Source organism: Taeniopygia guttata, chromosome 2, assembly GCF_048771995.1.
Source record: "Taeniopygia guttata chromosome 2, bTaeGut7.mat, whole genome shotgun sequence".
In the NCBI taxonomy this organism is placed as follows: Eukaryota; Metazoa; Chordata; class Aves; order Passeriformes; family Estrildidae; genus Taeniopygia; species Taeniopygia guttata.
The window spans coordinates 127,093,480-127,119,170 of NC_133026.1; the positions used below are offsets into that span (position 1 = coordinate 127,093,480).

The 25,691-nt window shown below is 39.9% G+C and overlaps 1 protein-coding gene and 1 long non-coding RNA gene across 2 annotated transcripts in view; both read left to right on the forward strand.

Annotated features, from left to right (window-relative positions):
• The first annotated feature begins 3,153 nt into the window (after window positions 1-3,153).
• The window catches only part of SLC26A7 (solute carrier family 26 member 7), a 72,966-nt gene continuing 50,428 nt past the window's right edge, over window positions 3,154-25,691 (forward strand). Inside the window, exons 1-3 of the mRNA XM_041713957.2 lie at window positions 3,154-4,391; window positions 19,358-19,468; window positions 23,077-23,249. Coding sequence (XP_041569891.2) covers window positions 4,199-4,391; window positions 19,358-19,468; window positions 23,077-23,249 — 477 coding nt within the window. The 5' untranslated portion in view covers window positions 3,154-4,198. The remainder of the gene's footprint in view (window positions 4,392-19,357; window positions 19,469-23,076; window positions 23,250-25,691) is intronic.
• LOC140682454 (uncharacterized) lies at window positions 6,907-10,981 on the forward strand. The gene is made up of 2 exons (XR_012054226.1): window positions 6,907-7,866; window positions 9,941-10,981. It is a non-coding gene; the product is annotated as an uncharacterized lncRNA (long non-coding RNA).

The window sequence follows — 25,691 nt, forward strand, 5'->3', positions numbered from 1 at the left end:
CAATATAGGAACTGCACAATTTGGTATCTCTAAATTAGCTCCTATCACCCTCTTTTTAAAATTTGACTTCCATTCCTATCCAGTTGTGCTTTGTCAAAATACTTTAATTTTTCATAGGAAAAATTTGTCTAGGAATTTTAGGCATAGTTACTAAAGACACAAGCCTTATTTGACCAAGATTCTTGGCTGTCTTTCATTCATTATCACCTTAATCCTTTAGCCATACTTAACTTATTTGACAGAAATAGCAGTACCAAAACTGAGTTCATAAAAATTTTTGGTCAGGATAGAGGATGAGGATGAACAGGAATTAGTTTCTGCACAGAATAAAAAGCTGAGGAAAGCTCAGTCATTATGTATTCATTGTATGTTAAGATCTAAATAATATATATGTTTTTGCCAGTGGCCAGCCAGAAAGGTGCTTGTAGCTTTGGATTAATGACAGCACGTACTTCCCTTTTCCCAGTGATGGTGGAAGGGAGAACTTCAGGAAGTGAGTTGGCTGCTCAAGAGTATTCATTCTTGAGAGGAAAAACTATGCACAGCAGCAGGAGCACAGGTTTAGTTAGTTCACACTGGTTTAATGCTGGATATTTGCAGATATTTAGTTCCTTCCTGAGAAAACGTACAAAGAGCAAGTCACACTGCAGAATCACAGAGGTTAAGGATGGAAGGGAGTGCAGTGGTCCAACCTCCCTGCTCAAGCAGGGCCATCCCAGAGCACATGGCACAGGATAGTGTCCAAATAGTTCCTGAATATCTCCAGAGAGGGAGACTCCCCACGTTCCATTTTTTCCATCTATGCCTGTCTGAGGTGTGAATAACTTCATTTAAGTTCTATGAGTGTATGTAAACATAAGTATCGTTTTCGAACTTGACTGCCAGTTTGTGAAGTCTAAAAGCAGTTCTCATGTAAGAATCCAAATATTTCCTGCAAAATCTGCTTCCATATGAAGTGGGATTTAGGGCTTCTCTGTCAGTTTGCCACAAATTTTTCCTTTTGAGATCTAAGTTGGAGTAAGGTGTCAGATTATTTTTTTTTTAATCCCTTGAGGCCAGAGCTAGAGAATCAAACCCCCTTTCTTCATATATCCACCATGTATATAAACTTCTCATATATGGAAATGTTAGAGGAGCTGAGATGTTATCCCATTTATTTTTGGAACCTGATGCAAATCAGGTTTTAAAAGCCCACCATATCTGATCTATGATGCAATAAATACCTCCTTCTATATACTATTTGTATTCGAATTTTTGATTTATGGTAATTATCTTCTTAGCGATGTACATAAATATTCTGATAGAATTAAATTTTTATGCATTTCTAGCACAAACAAACAACTATGTAATTACTTGAAGATAGGTTTTACTTTTATGAGATTATCAAAAAAGTTAATTGTGAAGCATCTAATATTACAAAACTATGTGTGAATACACTGACTTAAATGTACAAAACTGAAGGTTTATCATGCTTATCATTGGTGTTCCAGAAAATGAAGTTTTATTCACTTGTTTCAGAGTAAGAGAGGGTCTCATAATCCTGATAGTTCAGGTACATCATGATACAATTTAACCTATGGAAAGCCTGCAAAGTCTGGGAGTGTATAGACTAAAGCTTTATAACTAATGAAAACCAGCTGACGGGAAAAAGTTTAAAAATCATGCGTGTGTGATACAACGTGTTTTCATTAGGATATTGAAGTATCCTTCTAGGAAAGTGGAGGAGTTTTTATGTTTCTTTAAGAATCAAAGGTTGTAATATTTTGTAGTGAGGTATACATACCTATACATCAGTTTTCCCTTAAAAATGTTGATTTCTTTAGGGTTTGCAACTGAAATGTTGCTTTGTGTCATATGTAACTAGGAGTATTTTTTAAATTCAGAGTTACAATGAAGAATGTATTTTAATAGTGATGGTGTTTCCAACTTCATATTTATGGATAATGCAGTTGTTTACGTATCAAAAATAATTGTTGGGGTAAAACAAAGTTTCCACAACAATTCCCCACAACAGCTGTGGGATGTTTGCACTCATGCATGCACACACCCACAGAGATATCATCCCTTCTTGCTGGTGGGAGACAAGTCTGTTGATAATGGAAATCCTAGGTGTTCAGAGACTAATCTGGGATTGATGAAAACTTGTCCAGTTTAACTGACTCTGCGATTAAGAGGTGGAAAAATCTCAATTACAGACTTTTCAAACATTGTCAGAATTTTGGTGCAAGAACTTTGAGGAATGGAGAATATGTCCTTGTGTGTTTAGTAATGGTTCTTTGGTTTCCCACTGTGGGTTTTTTTTGCCTGTTTCAGAATATTCAGAGCTTCTAACAAACAATTATTAAAAAAAAAAAAAGAGGCTAGGCTCTTTTATACAAATACCTATATTTGGGGATGTTTTTGAACATGCATATTTGTGTGTAGAAATGTATTTTGATTTTTATTTCATAGTAAATACTGTTATAGTTAGAGGTACTGAACATTTCATCAAAACTAAGCAGCACCTGACTGCTGAGTAGCTCTTGCTGTAGCTGTGAGGATTCCTGTCCCCTTCTGACTATTGAAAGAAGGAAAAGATTTGTGTTGTGAAAACTTGGCAGACATAAATTCCTCAATTATGAACTCCTGGAACTGTACTTTCCTGTTAAAAAAAACCAGAGAAAACCAAAAACACAAACCACAAAAAGAAAATATAAAAGAATTTATGCTCAGAGGTTTATTCTAGAGAATAGAAGTTAGATTACCTTTCTTTAAAAAGTTTATGTTGTTAATGGGTGGGCAGGGCAAAGAATAAGTATGCCAGGAATAATTAAAAGTAAGAGTCTGTCTCAAGCTAATAAATTCTTTCTTTCTTTTTTTTTTAATTTTTGCAATGTTATGGGACACAGTTGTGGACATCAACAGAATGTAACTCAGTAGAATGAACTGATGCATTTATCTTTGTGCCAGTCTACCTGTTGCATTTGGAAGCAGTCTCATTTTTCTAAAATTGTATTGGATGGAAAATGCATCAGATTTTTTTGCCTTAATCTAAACAATGAAATATAAATTAATTTCTATTTAAAAAAGGAAATATTTTAAAAAATGCTTTTTTTTTTTTTTTTTGCTTACTGCAGAACAATGATTGGGAAGACACTTCACCCATAAAATGGATCTTGCATTTCAACTTCAATTTCTTTGCCATCCAGAGATATAGGAAGCTTAGAGGAAAGCTTATTGTGGCCTTGCTCCATATCAGTCAAGGCATTTAAATGCCTGAACATTTAAAGCTCTTCCATGCCCTTATCACTTTGTGTCTGAGCACTTTGTATCGTACGCAAGGTGCATGACATTATGACAAGAACAAATGTTACTTGGTGAACTGTCTGTGCTGAGAGAGCCTTTGCTGAATGGAGAGCCAAGAGCAGAAAGGACTAGCTTTGAACAAGAATGTTTGTCACAAGAATTTTTGGCACTGCCCATGTGAAGCCGATACCTTGCAGTCCCTCTCTGCACATTGAGCTTGATACTCTGAAGTTTGAGGTTTCAGCCTACAGAGAGATTCTGTGTATGTTTCTAGTAGGACTTATTGCTACCTGATGTTCTGCATTTGCTACATAAATAAGCTTTTTGTGTCATTTAGAAGACAAAATGCTGATGGAATAAGACAAGTCTTCTAGCATGAGCTTTACTGAGGTCTTAATGCGTTCCGCCTGCGGCCGGAAAAGCTCCCCCCAGGAGGGACAGGGCTGCTCTCCCGGGCTTGGCAGGGAGATGCCTGCTCTGCTGGGCACTTCTTGCTCAGATTAGCATAGCCCAGCCTATATCACACACACACACCCAGTAATACCTCATTTTGCCACTGGAATGAGGCCAAAAGCACAGGCATTGCAGGGATATAAAGCGGGAAGTTACTGGAAAGAATCACAAACTAACGTGAGACTAGACCAAATTTTTGCAAACAGCAGAAAATGTGATCTTTGTTGTAGATGGCTCTTGCATTTAATGTAGCTGTTTATATGATTGAAGCACTTAATAAGTGTTTTTATTGAGTATAGTTACAGAACAGCTGCAGAAATCTTAAGTGCTTCTGTTCATTTTTTTTCTTTGTAGTTTGGAACTGAAAAAATCTCAGAAGAAAACTGGAGACTGACAGAGATCAGGGTGATTCCTCAGCTGTGCACTCCCCTGACAGAAGCACTGTTTTTGTGGGGTAGGAATGATGACAGGGGCAAAAAGGAAGAGAAGTACAGTCTGGAGGAAGATCCAGGCTGTTCGCTTTGAAGATATCAAAGCCTGGTGTCTGAGAAGGCTGCCTATCTTGAAATGGGTGCCTGTCTACAACTGGAAGGAAAATTTGGTTCCTGATACTGTTTCTGGGATGATGCTAGCCATCCAACAGGTGACTCAAGGTACAGTTAACTAATTTCAAATTAATATTTTAAGTTTGTCTGGTCATATTTAATGTTTATTGAATCCAAATAAAAGTATAAGGAAAAATATATAGTCTTAACTCATTAACAGATAGTGCAAATGTGGATAGAATTGCATTGTGATATTGTAGTTAGTTTCTGTGGAACTTTACTATTTATCCCATACCTTTGACAATTTTTCAAACCTTGAATATGGAAGGTGAGAGAGCAGTAACTTTGTTAATACAGGATATGGTTATATATAATGTTTTATCAGTTAAATGACCATCTTTTTCTGTATTTCACATGGAAAACAAAATCTAACTCAATGATAATTGCACTATAAAATATGCTATTCTGGAATAAACATGTGCATGATACTATTAACCTGTAAAATTCCAAAACACAGCAGGAAAAGTTCACAATTTTCTGTGCATAAAGAGTGTTCCTGCTAGGGACATTACCCAGGGAGAGGATCTGTGGCATCCATAGCTAGTATGCTGATTTAATGCTGTATTGCATTACCTACCACACCTCTTTTCAAGCAGCAATACAAAGTAGGGTGGAGCTAGATTCCATTTTACAGCATATTAAAAAAAAAAAAAAAAAAAAAAAGAAAAAAAGGCAGAAAAAGGAAAAACTTCCCAAACCCTGCACAATGACCTGCAGAAACTTTAAGTTCCAGTCGTCTTGCTTAGTAAAGTGATTACTATGAGGAAATAAATACTGTCAGTTTTTGATGTATCTTTGATAGTGTCACCTTCTCTTGACAATATCTTATATTTGTCTCAGACAAATCACAGCTTCTTATCTCAGATGGACTTTAACTCCTTCCTTCATGTGAATGACATATACTGTTTCCTAGCAGTCTTCCATATTAAGTGTGCTTAACTATCATTCATGTTGTTAAACATTCCTTTAATTGAATTATGCTGGAACTTGAAACAACTGATTTGTATAAGCATTTGTGATTTTAAAGTAATTAGGAACATCTGCATTGGCATGATTTAACTTTAAGAACCTTAATACTGTAACTCTGCAAAGTATCTAATTTCATGGTATGTGTGTATACAACAATTTTAATTAAAATGCTCCTAATAACAGTATGTTGAAATTCATCAAAAATGCTGTGTTAAACAGCATTTCTGCAGTCTTGGTAGTTTCAGCCAGGATTTTCATGTTTGACTCTTGTACCAAGAAGTTGTTTACTATAACAGATAAATCTATAAAGACCCAGTGAAGACAGAAAATACAGGTTTGCATTTTCTGGGTTATTTATAAGTACTCTAAAAACAATTTTATCCTTATTTTATGCTATTTAAAAATAAATACTTTGAAACACCTGATCTATTTCTTCTTTCTCTGCTTGTTGCTTCTCAAGATTTTTGAATGATTTTAGGGGATGAAATAGGAAGAGAATTAGAAAAGCATTTCATCATGTTTGTAGTGCTTTAATTTGCACGCAAATATAAGCTCTTTCTCTAGTGTTGTAATCATTCCAGTTACCAGAACTATCCTAATATTTTCTCAGGAAGAATTATGTATGAAAAGAAGTTCCATTTGTTATAAAGCACAAGTTCTACAAAAAAAAAAAAAGCCCTTTCAAATACACCAATTGGTGCAAAGGTCCAGCTGGACTTGCACAGTCTCAGTCTGCGAAGTCAGCCAGCCACAAGTCAAAAACAGTAAAGGAAATCAGGCTTCATCAGTTCCAGCTATTTAATATTAGTTCCAAGTGTAATTTAATAATGCTGACATAGAATCCTTATTCTTACTTTGATACCTAAGGTTGAAAAAATAATCTTTGAATCTAAAATGAACATCATGATGCAGTCTTGAAGTTTGCTATATATTGTAATAGAAAGTTAAGAAATTTGATCTTTTATGTTTTGGTAATCACTACATAATTTATCTGAAAAAAGTCTCAAAACTTATTGATAGACCAGAGCAATGTGTCTCTAAATTAACAAAATAAACCCCTAATTTTCTTGTTGGATTAGCATTCATTGCTCTCTTCCCTTTACCTTTAAAACTTATTAATACCTCATCAACAGTCATTCTATGAAGAGTCTTCTTTCCATTTAATTCTGTATCACTCATCTTGGCAAACAAATTACATTGCTGGATCCATGTAGGTGTCTCTTGAGTGCATAATCTTCTTTTTCCTTTCCAAATTGAAATCATACTAATAAAACAAAGGGTCTGCTGTGCAGGTATGTAGTTCTCAACAAGCTTTTGTGTTCTTCACTGGTCAATGAAGACTTAGTTGATAAGAGTTAATGAACATTAAGTTATTAGAGAGCATCCGAAGGAGGGTAACGAGGATGATGAAGGGCCTTGAGGGGAACCTAAAGGAGGAGTAGCTGAGGTCACTTAGTTTGTTCAGACTGGAGAAGAAGAGGCTGAGGGGAAACCTCAATATGCTTGTGAGAGGAGGTGGAAAGGTAGGTGCTGATCTCTTCTCTCTGGTGACCAGTGACAGGACCTGACAAAACAGTCAGGAAATGTTGGGGAGGGTAGATAAATATGATTAAGAACCACAATGGTACAGCCAGGACGAATATAACGCCCCCTACTGGCTGGACAATCACCCTCACCTTCAGCGGAGTCCAAAAGCCGAATGGATTCTCCCATGTCACCCCCCAGAATGTATGGTTCACCCCACATCTGTAACCCTCCCCTGAACCATCAGGTGCCTGTGACCCCATTGGCCCAGGTCCTGTTCCAGCCCACCCTGGAGCCCCCCTTGATAAGGGGTCTCCAGGGGGCTGGACGCCCTCTTGGATCTTCCTTCCCCTCCTGGAGAGTCCTCCGGGAGTCCCTGCTCTCCTCTCTGTCTCTCCCCTCCCCCATCACCCGAGGCCCAGCCACGTGCTGTGTCTGGCAGCTCGAGGCAGAGCCTCAATGTATCCTGAATAAACCTCTTCCCCCAAGAGCAACAACAGAGATCTCGCTTGAATCTGTCTGTGGAATACAAATCAACGTCGTTACAGACTGGCGCCCATCGTCGAATACGAACCCACGGTGACCTGCAACTCCACCCGTCTGGATGCTTTCCAGCTTTTCTACCTGTAGGACACCTTTCCATGGACACTAACTAAATAACCAGGTATTTCCTCGCCATCGTAATCGCGAGCACGGCATTCTGCTGCTAGGCAGTAACGAACCGGAGCTCTTTAAAAAGTCCCGAAGCCGTCGTACAGCTCAGCGACTCGTTACATAGTAGCGAGCTATTAGAGCCCTTATACGACTTCTGGCCATTATTCTCCGAGCACAAGAGATCGCCGCGATTCCGCGGCGACCCAAGGCTTTGTGACGAGACTTGCCGCACCACGTGGCCACGTACACAAAGCACAGGCGAGCACTGCTGAGCACTGCCCGCGCTGAAGCTCTGGAAAAAACCCCGCGGTGACCTCAGCACCGACTGCAGTAAACGTCGGAACCTGACAGAGGATCCCGCTCCTGCGACATCGAGGTGAGCCACACTGGTTTAAAAATGGGACAGTCCCACTCTGCAGCTGATAGAGATCTCTATAAGCAACTTAACCACTTATTACGTAGCCATAATAGTAATTTGCCTAAAAAAAAGCTACGAAAACTCCTAGAATGGATCCTACTTAATTTCCCATATGCCGAGCGCTCTGCTGTGTTTTGTGGAGACTTTTGGGAGTCCGTGGGACATACACTGTTTAACGACATTTCACGGCGGGACCCCTATGCTTGCGAATTGCTCCCTGCTTATAGAGTGTTGGCAGGAATCTGCGCTTCTCAAAAGCCGCAGATAGCAGCCAAACCGCTCCCCGCCGTGGCTCAACAATCCCCGCCGGACTGCACCCCCACCCCGCGCTGCGGCGAGAATGCCGGCGAGGCGGCTAGCGACTCGCCGGTTTCTGAGCGAGCGGCGCTCCCTGCCGCAGCCGCGGCCCCCCTCCCCCGCAACCCAGAACCCGCCCTTGCGGCCACCTCCTCCCCCCCTAACCACTCCGCGGGCCCCGCCTCCCTCCCGCCCGGCCCCCCAGCATTGCCTGTCCCGGCTATGGTGGCTACTATAGCCGAACTTTTACAAAATCAAACAACAGCCATTTTGCAGGCACAAACCCAGTCAATGGCTATTTTACAAACACAATTTCAAGCGTCAGCTGCGATTTTGCAAAAGCTGCATACGCTCGCCTCCGCGGCCACCCTCCCGACCCACCCGGAAGTCCCCTGGTCCGGCGAACGCGCCGGCCATGCGCCGGCCCTGGGCTGGGCGGTTCCCACTCCCGGGGCCGCCGCCTCCCCCCCGCGCAGCCCTGACCCCGCCCCCGGGGCTGCCGCCCCCCTCCCCCGCAGTCCGGACCCCGCCCCCGCCCCCGCGGCCGCCGGCCCCCTCCCCCGCAGTCCGGACCCCGCCCCCGGGGCCGCGGCCGCCGCCCCCCTCCCCCGCAGTCCGGACCCCGCCCCCGGGGCCGCCTCCCCCCTCTCGCGCGGGCCTGACCCCGCCCCTGCCTCCACCTCCTCTCCCTCGAGCGCCCCGGACCCCGCCCCTGCAGCCGCGGCACCGCCCGTCCTTCCCAGGGACGCCCCGGCTCCCGGCGCAGCACCCCTGCTGCCCGCCCGCCTCCTGCACTCGCGGCCGGACCCCCCGGCAGACGCAAACCCGGCGTCCCCACCCCCCCATCCCCCTGCGGTGCCGCAGCCCCCGCCTCTCGCTACAGAGCCCCGGAACCCCCCAACGCCGGCACCACTTCCGGGTTTCCCAAACCCATCATCATATCCCTCCACATCTCTCCCTTCGCCGACTCTTCAGACTGCCACAGCAACCAATGCCATAGCGACAGCATATCCTTCCACAAATCCCAGTTCCCCACAGGTGCTGCTGCCCGCGACCTCCACCCCCCCTGCTCCTCTGCCTCAGCTGGCAGCAGCCCCTGCCTCCCACACTAACAGCTCCTCACCACACCCTAACGAAGACACTATGCCTCAGCAAGGTGAACGCAACAATGTAACTGCAACTTCTACAAACAAAGAACAGACAGAGAACTATGTTACCCCTGCAAACTCTAACCTTTCTATCCCAGTCTCACCAAATTCTCAACAAAGTGCCAGCAATCTTCAACTGAAAAACTGCCCTGAAATCAAATATAATAGCTGCAAAGACAACAGTCTGCACCCCCAAGCCTTGCAAGTGCTACACAGCCAGCGAACAGCTGTCCCCTCTCAGGAGGTTAAAGAAGTCCTACCAGTACTCAAGGACAGTGGTATCTCCTTTCCCTATTTTACACCACTGTTAAAAACACGCCAAACCCTAAAACGAAGCTTACTTCTAAAGGAAGGGGGAGTAGATCAGGCTACACCTCAAAAGAGATTGAATAAGGCTCTATATGCTCACAATTTTCTAAGTAGCTCTGCAGGAGAGCCTCGTCTCCAAATTTATAGACATTTCCTGAACACAAAAAAAGTAAAAATAAAAGGGCACCCTCCAGCTTTACTCAAAATCTTAGATTCAGGACATATACAAAGTCCACACAGTCTAACGTGGGGGAAAGGTTTTTCTTGTGTTTCCACAGGTGGACGACTCAAGTTGGTCCCAAGACAGAATGTAAAGCCTTACCATGCACCGAAATATGCTGACACCCCCACACCAGACAGTTCCTCTACAAGCACAAGCCAAGAAGCCAGCACCCAGACCTGAACCACGCTGCGTCATCAAGAGAAAAATGGACTTTCTATCGTTTAATGCGTGCATATTGTTTTTGTTCTTCTGTTTCAGTTTTTATATTGAAGTTTTACTTATAATTCAACCAAGGACAAATGCCGAGTAGCTTTAGCCAAGCCTGCAAGCTCTAAGACCACCTATATATCTAACACAAACCCTAACAAACCTTTTTCAACCCGTTTAATTATAAGACCTTTTCCAAAAAAATTCTGACAATGCCTCCCCTACTATAATCAGTGATTTAATAACAATAAAGCCATCTCAGCTACACAGTTGACTTAATAGTTTCAGCCTTGCACCTTGGCTAAAGGAACTCTGTAAAATAAGCTTGACTGTTTCAGTAGCAATAAGTATAGTTCTAGTAACAATACCCTGTACACCTCCAAGTGTGCAGAAAATAGTTGTTAAATCAATATTTAATATTTCAAATGGTTCAGTGAAAAAGGGGGAGATGTTGGGGAGGGTAGATAAATATGATTAAGAACCACAATGGTACAGCCAGGACGAATATAACGCCCCCTACTGGCTGGACAATCACCCTCACCTTCAGCGGAGTCCAAAAGCCGAATGGATTCTCCCATGTCACCCCCCAGAATGTATGGTTCACCCCACATCTGTAACCCTCCCCTGAACCATCAGGTGCCTGTGACCCCATTGGCCCAGGTCCTGTTCCAGCCCACCCTGGAGCCCCCCTTGATAAGGGGTCTCCAGGGGGCTGGACGCCCTCTTGGGTCTTCCCTTCCCCTCCTGGAGAGTCCTCCGGGAGTCCCTGCTCTCCTCTCTGTCTCTCCCCTCCCCCATCACCCGAGGCCCAGCCACGTGCTGTGTATAGCAGCTCGAAGCAGGGTCACAAATGTATCCTGAATAAACCTCTTCCCCCAAGAGCACCAAAGAGATCTCGCTTGAATCTGTCCGTGGAATACAAATACACGTCGTTACAAGGAAAGGTTTAGGTTGGATATCAGGAAAATGTTTTTCAACCAGAGAGTGTTTGGGAACTGAAACAGCTCCCCAGAGAAGTAGTCAAAGCTCCAAGCCTGACAGAGGTCAAGAAGCACTTGCACTCAGGCACATGGTGTGAGTCTTGGGGTGTTCTGGGCAGGGCCAGTAGATGGACTTGATGATCTTTATAGATCCCTTCCAACTTAGTTTATTCTGTGATTCTATGCTTTTGAGAGGTGGTGAATGACTGCATTTACATCACTTCTTTTCTTTCATTCACTTATTAAGTTGTCTACCTTGACTGACAAGTTTTCTCACTTGTGCTTCTCTGATTCTCTCCTGCATCCTTTGAGGAGGAGTGAGTGGCTGGCTGGGTACTTAACTGCTGGCTCGAATCAACCCACCACAGGCATGATTCATCTGACTAAATCTAACCATCTGCTTTGTTAAGGCTGATTAATTATATTAATAAGATTTCCTCTGAGTGTAACAGGGGATGGGCTCAGGTATAGACACTGATGAGGCAGACATCAAAATTTAGGTGTCTTAACCATTGTATCCATGACATTGTGGGTAATAAACAGTTAATGTTTAACAGTTCATGGTTAAAGGCAGGACTTACTGTTTTCTTTTCTGTAATTCATCCATTGACCTGTCACAATAGAATTATTTGTCGGTTTTTTGTGTGACATGGTCACCCCATACTCATATAAGAAGAATACTTTGATCAGCCTGGGTCTGAATTTTTCTTGGTTTCCTTACATGATAAAAGTAAGATACATTATGATGCAGTCTTTTCATGTAGCTAAATCTCATTAAACTGTCATCATGTTTTTTCTGTAGCCTTCTGAACATGTGCTATAGTCCCACCATATCTCTTCAGAATGCATCTGCTTAGCTTATTTTCACAGTGGTAACTTCTTTGCACCAAGCAAATTATTCATCTTTACTTTCAAGGCCTTTCATAGGTGATCTTTCCTGACACTATTCATTACCAAACTCTTGATCCATCTACTATTAATCCACTTTGCTATCCTTCTTCATTGTCTTGTCTTTTCAAACCAACAGCTTTTTGCCTCAGGATTTAAATTTTGCAGTGTATATTTGTTGGTAGTCATGCCCCAGTATTTTGCTATTTAGAATGTGGGGTTTGGGGTTTGTTTTTTTGCTTGTTTTGCTGTTTGTCTTTTCCTAGACAGAATTGTGCACACTGCTAACAGAGACTGGCATGTAGAAGCCATGTAGCTAGTACCGTGACCCATCAGTAAGCTTCCCTGAACGCAACAGAAATAAAGCCAAATTTGTCTGAAAAGTTTATAAAAGAGACCCTCTGTCATGCAGATGAGTTCATTGCCAGAGGAATTATTACCCAAGATAGTCTGCTTGAATATATATTTTAGTGTATGTAACTTATTTATGTTCTCTATACAGGTAAGGGACACAAATGAGTCTGAAGCAGTTTGGTCATGAAATGCTGTGAAAATCAAGTGTTCTGCATAACTGCTGAAGTTGTTTTACTCTTTCTGGGTGTAAATTCCTAATGTAAGAAGGAATGTAGAAGACGATCTCAGTAGAAGAAAAGGCTAGGAGAAAGAGCAGAAAAACAGAAATTATATTTGGGAGAAAAATAGCTCAGACAAAAGGGTTGATGACAAGATTTTTTTCTTTATCAGGAAAGACATTCAAATTAAAAGACAGTTGCAGCACATAGAGAAATGAAAATAAAATAACAGCACATAGAGAAAAGAAAAACATGAATCTGTTTAGATTAAAAATTGGAAGTAGTTCTAAAAATATTGTATTTAATTATTGGGTTCAGAAATGGATCTCCTTATCATATAATTCCATTCATGGATGTGCTAAATTACAAACTGTTGTTTGGCTGTCATAAGGGGAAGCAGACCACAGGGGAAGGTCTTCATAATTTTATGCTCCCTTTCAATTTTATGCTCTCTTTTGAGTTGCTGCTCAAAAAAAAAAAAAAAAAAAAAGAGTGAAGTTTGGAACTTCTGTATATATGTGAAAAAGTTAAGACAAATGTGTAGGAGTTTCAAAATGAAAACACTGTCACTCTATCACTGATTCAGTCTTTGCTTGCTAAGTTTGTGGAATCATAAACATTTCTCTGTTTATTTTGAAATAAATATTGCATGTACTCAATAGCTGCCCACTGGAAACATGAGGGTATAAGATTTGGACTTTCAAACTTAACAGATTGCAATGAAGTCAGTGTTTGCAGTTTAAAAAAAAAATATTTTTTTGTAGGCAGCTAGTACAGGGATATGCTTAATGTAGAATTTATATATAGTATTATACATTTGTTGCCTTTCCTGTGACCTATCATGAACAAGAAATGCTTTGGCTCAAGTGGATTTTGGTGGGCTGTTTTTTTGGAGGGTGGAGGGCCCTTGAGACATATTTCCTCTAAAAGTTAAATATGTAGATGGCATCTGATGAAATCAGTATTGTTATTTCTGCCAACTTCTTTTCTTTTTCATTCTTCAAGCCCAGTAATAACTCACTGAGTCTTGGTGTGGTTTGTATGTTTTAATTAAACTTAATTTAATCTGGAGCTGGATTTATTGCTGAACAACTAATTCCTTAACACTGGCTGGAGACCCTGACATTAAAAAAAATTAACTATACTGCCTTCCTGCATTCCAGAACTGGTGCCCAGTGTTTTGGAAGGCATGATGCCAAAAACTTATATAATTTTTTTTCCTTAGCTTTTCATGGAGGAACCCCAGCTGTGTCTTCTCAAGCATGATAGTTGCTGGGGGTTTATTTCAGGCTCGGATCATAAATGTAGACATAAATATACTCTACACTGACTAACTTGAGTTAATAATTTTATTAAGGGGTAAAGCTGCCTTGTAAATATACATCTGGCTTACAAATAACATGTGTAGATGAAATAGAATAGGCACATTTGGAAACAGAGCCAGGAAAACCTCCTACAGAATGCATTGGAGAATCCATGATTTCTGGAAGAGTGTCCAGTTGAACTCTGTTATTGTTCTCTCATGCAAAGAATAATGATGTAAGCAGAACATGAAATTTAACATGTTAGTGGGAAAAAGTGGGACAATGTTTCACACTTTACAACTCTCCAGCGGGGCAGCAAGGCACTTAGGCTGCTGTGCATGCAATATTTTCTTTCTAATGTCTATAAAAGTTCTTCCAAGTTTCACATGTACTAATGCAGACCTGTCTAACAGACTGCTAGAAATGTGAATTCAGCTTCTGGATGACCTCTGGCTCCCCTGGGGCCTCCTGTCCAGGTGCACTCTGGTGTTCATCACTGCATGTCCAGATGAGCTGTGTGGATCCCTGTGCTTGGGGGTGCCTGAGCACCATGGACAGAGACTGAGCGACCCAGGAAACATTGATCCATCCTTGAAGGAAGAAATGACACCACACATAATCTTCCAGAGCAGAAATCGGTTAGTGTTCAGATCCTTGGCCACCAATTTGCCAGAATGGCTGCCCTTTTCATGGACTTCAGCAAGTCCAGCTCACCTGGATTAAGGCCTGTAATCACTCGTGACAGGCTTTTGCTTCTCCACAGCATTGATGCTTCTCAGAGGACGACCTCATAGTTACCTGCTTGCCAGAAGCTTCTGAAAGCTTCATTCTCTGTTTATTCTTACTGAAATGCAGAGATTTTTACCTATAATCCACTTTCAAAATCCTATGTTTCTGGATGTGGCTGAATTCTTCAGGTATTATCAGGTATTTTCTTCAGTCTTCAGGCTGACTAGTGGGTAATAGCTTATAGAACTCACTGTGAAACAGTTTATACAATCTTTGTGGTGTTCAGATACTGTTTTACATTAATCCTAAAGGGGTCTTAATGTTTCATCTCAGATTGTCCGTCAAGACTGATAGCTTTTTTTTTGAGGAGCTCTATTAAAAGAAAAGAAAACACTGGAATTTTTTTAATGATCTGTTTTGTATGTATCTAAACTCTATTATGTACAGAAGGGTCAAGCCTTGAACAGTGAAATCATAAGTGGGTCAAGCCATCCACTTGTTTCTTCCACCATAATGCTTGCATATTTTCCATTTGAACATTAAGATAAAAATGTCAGTATCTGGAGATCTGTAAAGTGGCAGAACAGAACTGTGTTTTCTCAAATCTACCTTTGATGTGCTTGTCAGATGGTACATTGGGAGAGCTGCATTTCAGAATCTGTGAAATACTGTGAATTCAGGTACTATTGCTAACAGAACTGGGGTGCTTAACTCACCAGGCTGAAGGAAACAGCTGCATGGGAAGGAGCTGCACTGAAGGATCCTTCAAAAAAGACGGGGGTTGCCAAATCAACATTTTGTGGCCTCTGAAAGATTTATGGTTCATTTTTGAGGCTCTGTCCTCCCATTTTGTCTTTACATTCTTCATATGCCTCAGGCTTTGAATGACAGAAAAACCCAAAGAATGATTTTAAGCTCTTGGTACTTTGTCACTAAATAAGTGAGACGGAAGGTACAATTCACTTCTGCAGCCCCAGCAAACATGCATTGAGAGAACTGATACTGAGCTTCCCAGGTTTTGGAGGTTAATGATATTATTTTCAAAAGATCATTTTGTGTTAAGAGCTTTTACAAACCCATTGTCAAAAACCCTCCAGAACTAGGAGGTTTGTGTATGAAAACTGTTATGAAATATAATATTATTTTTTTTCCTGCCTGGAAAAAAATGCATGTTTGTTTCTTAAATGGAAGCTAGCTATCCTGGACTTAGAAATTAAATCCAGGGATATGAGTCATTGGTTGTCTGATTTGTTAGTTCTCCAGGAAGTATTGATAGGAGTCTGATTAAACGTGTGTCAGTTCTACATTTTAGGGCATCGTCAGAAGATACCTTTTTTACTACATAATAGAGCTTTGTGAACAAATGGAGAAATTATATTTTTCTTAAGCCTGAGAGAGTGTCCACAACTGCAGATAGCATTTTTGAGTGGGATAAGATGAATTTGTGTCATTTAGGGTTCTATAAACCTGGGGTCTGACCATCTTAGTATAGTCACACTTAAGAGTAAAAGGTTACAATTGCAGAAAGTTATTTGAATATACACTCTCTCAGAAAAACTTTTAAAATATATATCGTTTTTTACAGTAAGTATTAAATTATACTAGGGTTGGTACACCTCAAATTAATTATAGGCTTAATACTTTTCCTGCTTCTTAATTTAATTTCTGGTTTACACCTAGTATTTCCAAAAGACATGGCAGAGTTTTCCTCAGAACAGATGTATGTATCATGAGCATATTTTCAGATGCAGAAAATTGTTACCTAGTTGACTATACTCTGGCGATTCATAGCTCTTCCTACAGAAAATATTTTTTTATTGCTACAGTTTTGGCACTAATCCAATTAGCAGAAACTTCCAACTTAAACTGAGACCTTTCTCCTGCAGTAGGAGATGGCCTTGTTTCTCTTTTTATCAAGTTTGTTATTTTGCAGTTACTTGCATTGACACTGAGTGTTAAACATCTCTTCTTTTCAGTGTGATGTGCCAGAGGACTGTTAAGCACCTGGTGCTAGTCCCAGGTCATGGTTTTCAGTGAAAGTGTGTCACACAATGTTATCTTATGATAAGGAGGTAGTTAAAACAAACAATATTAATGTACTGTATCCAAACTTACTGTTCAGTATTTGTTTGCATTTCTTTTCATGGAATTTATATTCTTATATGAAAACCTTAATGTCACTGCCATGGGGGCTTCTCCATATTACCAGTGAAGATTATGGGAGATCCTTACTTTATGATCTATTTTCTTTAAGTATTACTCTTTGGAATAATAAAAAAATAGAAAATAATGTTTCCTGTCTTCTGACAGGAAAGTTCTTGAGCAAACAGAATGCATTGTAGTGAAGTTTAGTACGAAAATTAATGAAATAAACTTAAATATACTTCTGATTACATCTTGAAAAGTATTTGAACCTTTAGAGCATTTTATGCCTAATAAGAAAATCAAAGTGTTTACTGATTCTATTTTGTAATGCCTCTCTGTTCTTGCACACTTCAGTAAGTGCTACACATATGTAGTAAAATGGGAGTAAAAACCTAACAAACAGGGCCATGACTCAAGTCAAAGGCTGGTAATTTTAGCTCTGGTCTGATTGCCATGACCTCACCATGAAAAAAATTACACATTGCTTCCAGAAACTTAGTACAAAAGAATGTGAAAGATCTAGGCATGAATCTAGAAATGGAGAAAAACAGGGACTGAAATTCTGTTCAGATTGTCTGCCTGTAAACAAGAGATATTTATCAGCAGCAGATCATCTGGATTTATAACCATAACTAGGATTAACTGGCTCTTCCCAAAAGCCTTCTAAAGTACACATCTGGCTCAGCATTCAGTACTGAGGCTTGTGTATTCCCCTTATGCTTGTCACAGACAGGTCACTTCATTTCACTTATGTTGTTATAATTTAAATGAGACTGAAATTATACTGATTTTTCTGATTCCTTCACTTTTTGGAGAGTAAAATAAATTAGCCAGGATAATGCTTTGTTGCAAGTTGCAATACTATGTTGTGAGTAGTATTCAACTAGTAAATTAATTCCAAATTTTTTGTTTCTTTCTGGTTTTGTTCATAAAATTGTTATAATGGAAAAGCTTTCCAATGTTAAACAAACTTTAAAAACTTGTTTCTCCTCTTCTCTATTTCCCCACCCTCCTCCATGCTCAATTTTATCTGGGTAGAGTCATGTAGTTCTCTCCTGTGCTGTTTTTATTCTCTTCAGGCACACCCTTCTGTGTTGCTCTTGGATCAGAATCTTCTTTTACCTCTATTGATCACGTGAACATGGACACTGCACTACAATTTCAAAGAGCTTTCTGGTTTGTGATAATGCTGTGCTAAGAGAAAAATGCAGAAGTGACTATCAGTAGATGCACTCAAAGTGCTACTTTGCTGAGCACAATGATGATGAAAATGATCCATGTAGGATTCACCTTGGCAAAATCTTCACTGTGAAGTTTTTCTAACAGATGAACTGCTTCACTGAGAACTTGACACTTCTGACCTTTTTATATTTTCTTGCCTCCCCCTCACCATGTTCACTTTGTTACAGACTCAAATGAAAATGTAAGAAGATTTTGAATAAAAATGTTCAGAATTGCCTCTGAAAACCCATAAGCAAAGACACTCTTTGGCACTCTCCATATTATCAAAGCCCCATAACACTGACATTTCAAGTAAAGAACAATTTATGGAGCATTCTTTAGGATGCTGGGTGAGAACAATGAATCCTACAGGTTTAGTTTTCTTTGCGGGTTTCACATGTACACAGAAGGCAACTCCATTCCACAGATCTGAATTTCCTCTGTTACAGACCACATGTGGTCATTCTCCCGAAGGTGGACTTCGGAAAGGCATCTTGTGTGTTGCACAGGCCAGTCCTTTCTTCCAGACTGCATGATGAGGTATTCGCCAAAATTTATGGAGCAATTGTGCAAGCCAAGTTCTCCTGCTCTTAGTTTCCAGAAGTGAGAGCTGTGAAATGGCCGCAGATCCTGCTGATCTGAAGCAAGTCTGGGGAGTCTCCTCCTGATGACTTGCAAGAAGCCAATGTAGTCTGACTTGCTATCTTATTATCTCAAATTGAAAAGCAACCAAATCTGATGCTTTGCAGGAATGTTTCTGTTGAAAGATGAGTTCTTGTCCAAGACTTCTGAGAAAAGGATGGATGCTAAGCAATGAAGGTAATTAGTGAGTCTATAAAGTTAAACCTGAACCAATTCTATTCATTCTTCATCTCAACATGAAAGTCAAATACTTTCTGTTTGTGAACTGACAGCTTTACATGATGAAAGAAATGTTAATGTCTAAAGGCTTATGAGCCCTAGGCACCTAAAGAGGATGAACTCTGGAATATATTTTTTATTTAAGAAATTAGACTGAAGGGGCTCCATCCAAACCAAAATTACAGGTTTTGAAATATTTGTAAAAAATAACCATCCCACCGCCTGGAGACCTGGCAGTCTCAAACCCACGTTTGTGAGGGTGAAACAATGCTGCCTCCTCCTGTGAGGCATGGCTATTAAAAGAGGCTTGGAACCACTAATGGAGACAAGTTGGAAACATTGTAGGATATGCAGATTTTGATGATGAAATGGAAAACCTTCTACAGTTATTTCTGATTCATATTGTACAGTAGCTCATTTGCACTCTAGGTTTTAATAAAGGAAGGTGAGTTTTTCCTGCTCTTAATAAAATTGTAGACATTTCCTCATAAAAATAAAAAACAACAACACAAACAGAACAGTTTTATCTTCATATAGTGAAGTAATTCTCTTCAATTTTCTATAGGGCTGGCCTTTGCTTTTCTGTCTTCAGTCCATCCAGTTTTTGGTTTATATGGATCTTTTTTCCCTGTCATTATTTATGCCATATTTGGAATGGGACGTCACGTTGCAACAGGTAAGTGTCTGTATGCTAAAGTCATTTTCAAAAATAAGGAACTGGATGTTGAAATTTATTCATGTTTAAAGGCTGATGGAAGGAAAGTTATTTATGATTAAACAAAAATAAGATGGTTTTGTGCTTGTCTTTACAACTACTTTTTGTCAGTTTAAGTACTTTAAAAAGCCTCATTAAGAATATATTGGAGTTACTCCTGCCATTATAATTTAATATTGCACTGACACTTCCTTTGTAAATGTAATTTAGTAAGAGCTTTTTTATTTTAACTCTGCTTTAGAAATCTGCTTCAGGCTAATAGTTTAACAAAGGGCTCTGCCAACATGATGTACGTAAATGGAAATTAAAAATGTTCAACTGCCTCGTAAACCATAGAAAACATACATTACTTCCCACCTGTCTAAAACACAAATGTTGCATTTCTCAGGAAAAGAAAAACAAAAACATCCTCCTGAGCCCATTACTTGCTATTGTATTAAAGCTAGAGGTTCTCCCACTACAGACACTTATCCTGTTGTAGAGTAGTTGGGTAGATAGGGAAAGATGCTGCTTGGTTGCTCTGCTGGTAGTTATGAGTTACTTGTTTACCCTTCAGCAGCTGAAAAATTGAGTGGCTTTGTGCTCCTAATAGGTTGATACTCTGTCCTAATACTCTGTTTCTGAGCCCAAAGAAATAAAATTATAGAGGGCAGCTGGAAATAATACTCATTAGATTGAACCACAAATATTTTGTTGTTCAGAAGTGGGAACTTGATGGCCCCTGAAGTTTGCAAGAAGGGTGAGATAGGCCCAGTGGCAACACACAGCGTGGCTGGGTGAAGGGAAGCAGCCCCTGTGGCTGTCAGAAGATTTAAGCAGGGAGGATGCATCTCTTCCTTGAAGAGGAGAAAATCTCCTGAAAGGACAAAAGATGGTTCTGGGTAATCACACTCAAAATGAACTCTGCAGAGTCTGATTGCACTAGTGTATGCAATGTTCTACTAAGAAGTTAGCAACACATTTGAAGCACCCTTTTTGATCAAAAATATTCAGTTACATTATTCAAAAATACAAATCTGAGCAGATGTAAATTGTCTTAGAGAAAAAGGAAAGCTGAAAGTTTGTTTTCCCTAGATGTACAGAGAATATTTGAGTCTTTTGATGTCTGAAAAGGATCTGTAGATGTGTTATTGTCCTAATGTTGTAATGACTATATTCAACTCATGTTAAAAGGGAAGCATTGCAAGAAAAGATGGAAATTTAGAATCTAGAAAAGATAGATTAAAACTTTAGCCTATATTAAAAAGCTGTTGCAAAACAAAAAAAAATTAGCAGTGTATTGTCAGAAGTTTGTTGTTGTATGATTATTAGGAAGACAAGAATCCATCATATGTCAGAAAGATAAGTAAGCATCTGGCTGCCATAAGTTCTAGTAATGAAAACAATTGATAAAATAGGTTAGTATGCTGTTAAGTCTGCTGTTTTATTGTTGGGAGGGAATAGTGTTCAGAGAATGCCTTGCTGAGTTCCACAGTTCTGCAGATTTCTACATGGTCCTTAGTGTGAAAACTCTTTCCATTCATAATTCTATTTCAAAATTTAATCTCAATTAAGAAAAAAAGCAACGGAAGAGTTTTCTTGCACACATGCGATCTTTTAAAATAAATAAATTTGAGTGACATATATTGTTGATCTTTTCAGAAGGAAGGTCTCATGCACTTCTTGTCTCAGCCTCAGTTAAGGCATCGTGATGTGTAGCTGAGTGTATAGGAGCCATGCTGCCTGCCTCAGCTGCTCCATAATTCCTTATGGACACTGGAGACAACCTCTTCACTTACCAGAATTTTCTGTAATATCTGTGGTGCTCTCCATATGTACATAGGCTGTAAAGGTGTTCTTTGTTAGTGAAGGCACGACCTAGTGAAGGCTGTCATGTTAGTATGAAATGGAAAAGCCACCAATGGCCCTGTTCAGTTAACTTTTATTGTCCTGTAATGCCTCTTCTTTGAAAAAGCTGATCTACTTAAAGAGATTTCTCACCTGAGCGACAAACACATACACCCTTTCTTGACTTTTGTTAACATAATTGATTTCGAACCATTCTCTGAGACAGATTTATCTGCCATAAATAACACAAACACTTTGATTTAAGATAGAATTTTATGTAAGCTGTTTTCAAATTTAATTTTATGCAAACATCTTGGCCAAGTTTGGAAGGAACCTTAAAGGTCTTCTAATCCAAACCCCTCTGCCATAATCAGGAACACCTTCCACTAGGTCAAGTTTCTCAGAGCTCCATCCAGCCTGGCCTTGAACACTTCCAGGGATGGGACAAAAAAAGTTATGAATAATCAGACCCTGTTGGAGAGAAATCAATTTGACTTCTGTAAAGGAAAATCCTACCTCACTACCTTCTAGACTACTGTATGAATGTCAACAAGTGCGTGGAGAAGGGGTATACTTTGAATAAAAGATATCAGAATGGTCAAACAGCTACTGATAAGGTTCTACACCAAAGGTTACTAAAGAAACTAAGTTGTCCTTGTGATAGAATAAATGTCCTTTTATTAATTATTAGCAGTTTGAAAGATATGAAGCAAAAGGCTGGACCTCATGGTCACTTTCAGTGTGGTGGTATCCCTGGTGGGTAAAGCTCATGCTGTGAGCTTTACTCTGCGAAGGCCAAGGTGAGGGACAGATTGTGTACACCAGGTCCTGGAGCAGTAGACAAAAGGCGAGTTCAGAGAGAAATTGTTTTAAAAGACTTTAAAGGTGTAGATAAAAGAAAACAGTACAGCAGATGCTGAACTTCTGCAACCTGCTCTCAGAGGACATTGTGAAAGGAGAAATTACAAACAGGTTCAAACAAACCTTTGACAAAGTCATGAATACTAGTCCACAAACAAAATAAAATAAAAAAAAAGCCAGCTAAGGAAGTACTTCTCTAACACAACAGCTGTGGATGTCCACAGACAATGGCCAGGCTTGTGTGCTTTCCCCAGGTAACACCTCTGACTGTCACAGCTGGAGGCAGAGTACTGGGCAGGATGGGCCATTGGTCTGACATAGCAAGATGTTCTTATGCTCTAATAGCTCTGCATGTTTGTGTCTTTTAATGTTGAATTGTCATCCTCATTTATCTTTGTGTCATTAAATGTACTTTACGTCTCTCAGCAAATAAATGTTTTTCTCATAATTTGCCTCCATTTATTGAGAGAGCTAGGTACTATTTAATGGACTAGGTACTATATATATAGTGTGAATTGCCCTAGAAATTTGAATGGTGAACACTTGGGATTCTCAGACAGATAGATACTTGATCACATCCAGGATGAGTTAAAAGCATTTCTGATAACTTGAAATCATTGCAAATTGTTGTATTTGAATCTCTTTTGTAAACCTGTCTTAACGAATGTGCTAAAAAAGGATTTACATTTAATTTGCCTGTATGAATGGTATTTTATGGGAAGAAAGTACGTTACATAGAAAAAATACCTTAAAATTCTTCTTATGATGACAGGAATGTAAAAAATGTCACTTTTAATAAAACGGCCATTTTGAAAAAGAGACTATGAGTGATGAGTACAGATATACAATTATTGGTAATTAACGTGTGGCTTTTTTTACAGGAACTTTTGCTTTAACTTCCTTAATATCTGCCAATGCAGTTGAGCGCCTTGTTCCTTCAGTCACAACTAATTTCACTGCAAACAATAATTCAGGAATTTTGGGTTTGTCAGAATTTGAAATGCAGAGGATTGGAGTTGCAGCAGCAGTTTCATTTCTAGGAGGAATCATTCAGGTTGGTGGTGATTACATTTTCTGTATACTACTGATGTACTGCCTTTGTGACAGCTATGATATTTGTAATACTTTTTTTACTTCTCTGAGAAAAACTAATAAAAACATCTGCTTCAATTGTCATAAATGAAATTAATGTGCTTTAAGAATTTGCTGTTCCTTTGTTGAGATGTAGTAATTATCTGTATACATGCTTCCAGTGTTTTACAATATGAAGCAAAAGCACATTCAGTCAGCTCTACTATAATACTCACTTGCAGTTGGTGTTCCCTTTCCTTCTTCAGAAACAAATATGAATCAGCTCCTGGTAAGCACTGACATATTCCTGAGGCTTTCTGTTGCCGTTGGCTTGAAAAGCAATACTATACAATATCCAATAATTAAAAACATTAGGGAAAACTTTAAATTCTCTTTAGAGTTCACACACCCATCATTAAAGTGAAATAGTAAAACAGATGTCTTCAAATGATTCTCTAAAATTTATTCAAATGATCAGAGGTCTTTTAAATTTCCTCCTTTTTCTTATTCTGGCCAAAAGGGTGAAGTTTCTTTATCCATTGCCAGTTGCTTAGGTCTTCAATGAAGGCTTCCCTTTTCCTTGTAAATATTAAAATAGAAGTAATGTGCCAGCATGTGACATTGCAACACCTCCTAGGTAGCTGGACTCCTGAAACAAACTCAGACTCCTCCACTTGGTGCTTTGGATCCCTCTCCCATGCAGAGGGTGAACAAAGGGACCCAGAATGGGATCTTCAATAGCCTACGTGCTTGGCAGGAACTGGGGCGTGTACTTATGTTAGTCAGTAGGAAATATCAAGAAGCATTGTTATTTCTGCTGCATTTTTATGATTCTTCTATTGGTTTATGACAAGGATTCTGTTATTGGATTATGACTTGGGGTAGGAGTATGACGGACAGCCTGCAGACAGCACAGAAAGCAGAGCTGATGCAGATTGTGCCTGGCAGTGCCTGCACATGCTGTCCCAATGCATCAGCATGTGCAGCCCAGCATTGCATCTCATGCAGGGTGCTCGCAACAGCAGAGCATGAATGGAGCTCTTCATGCAGGAGTCCAGTGCTCACAGCTTGGAAATCTACATCTCTCTCTCAGGCTAAAATGTCTCATGTGGGAAGTTGGTACCTGCATTCATTTGATGTAACTTCAAAATCCAGTTCAGAAATTATTTTGCTTGGTGGCTGCAGAATCCCATTAGGCATGTGAGTCCTCCAGACCTCTGACTCTTTCATCCTGAAAAGTTCTGCTTTTTCATATGCCTTCCACTGCATCAGCTGATTTATCTCAGCCTATGTCCTCTTTGACTGGAATGAGAAGAACTGGTAAATCCTCTCTGCATCTTCAGAGCAGGTCTGTCAGGGAACCATGCCACGTGCATGGGCTCCTCTCCCAGGTCAATAATGTCACTTGCATTAGAATCATACTAACACATCTGGTGCTTGCCAGGCTGCCACTAGTCCTTTATGTGAGTTTAACGTTTGGAGGCCAGAGTAAAACACTTATTTCCTAAAGAAGTGCCTTGAAGCTACTAATACTGCAATATGCAGGTGAAAGTCCTGATCAAGGCTGAGATTAAACTTTGCCATCTTCCCAGGTGCTAAGTGTGGGAATCTATGTCTCTCATCAAGATTCCAGTTTCCCAGCTAACAGTTGCTGCAAACTCCAGATAAGGTGGCAAGACACATCTTGCTTTAATGTAGAGCTAAATCAGTCACCTTCTTCTATTTATCAGATTAGATTAGAAACTAACTAATAGTCTAAAATTAATGTATGTTCTGCAACAAGAATTGTATGATACATTTTGAGGCAACAGCTTTTCACTGAAGACATCCTGAAATACAAAAAGAAGTTGTATTTTCTGTGTAGTTGGTATCTGTGATGGTGCAGCTCTAGAAAGGGAGCAGACCTGGCTTATGTTATCTACTATAAGACTTTAATTTTTCTGAAAAACAGTCAAAATTCAGTTCTCTAATCAGCCACTAATTGCACAAAAACAACAGATGCTGTGATTAATCCCTACCTTGGGCACCCTCCAGACGAAGGATGAAAAATTCTTGCCAAAACAGCTGTTTCCTTCTTGGAAAGAGTAGGTAAAGAGCTGAACACCTTAGCCTAAAAAGGAATTTGATGCTATTTTTCCGGTAGCTTGGCTAAATACTCCAATCAGCAAATAATATTAAAATAAAAGGGAAAACATACAAAATATGGACTAATGGAGGGAAGGTGGGGGGAAGGGGGGGAGATGTTTTTGAGATGAACTACTGTTGGCTAGTTGGTATTTATGGCAGACCACAACTGTGCATTTGTGTTGTGAGGCAAACTCTGAGCAGGCTCTGTGAATTTCAGTGCCATCTCGACGTGAAATATATTAGCATTGTATTCTGATCATAAGACAAGGATAGGTAGAGATTTTCACAACTGAAATTT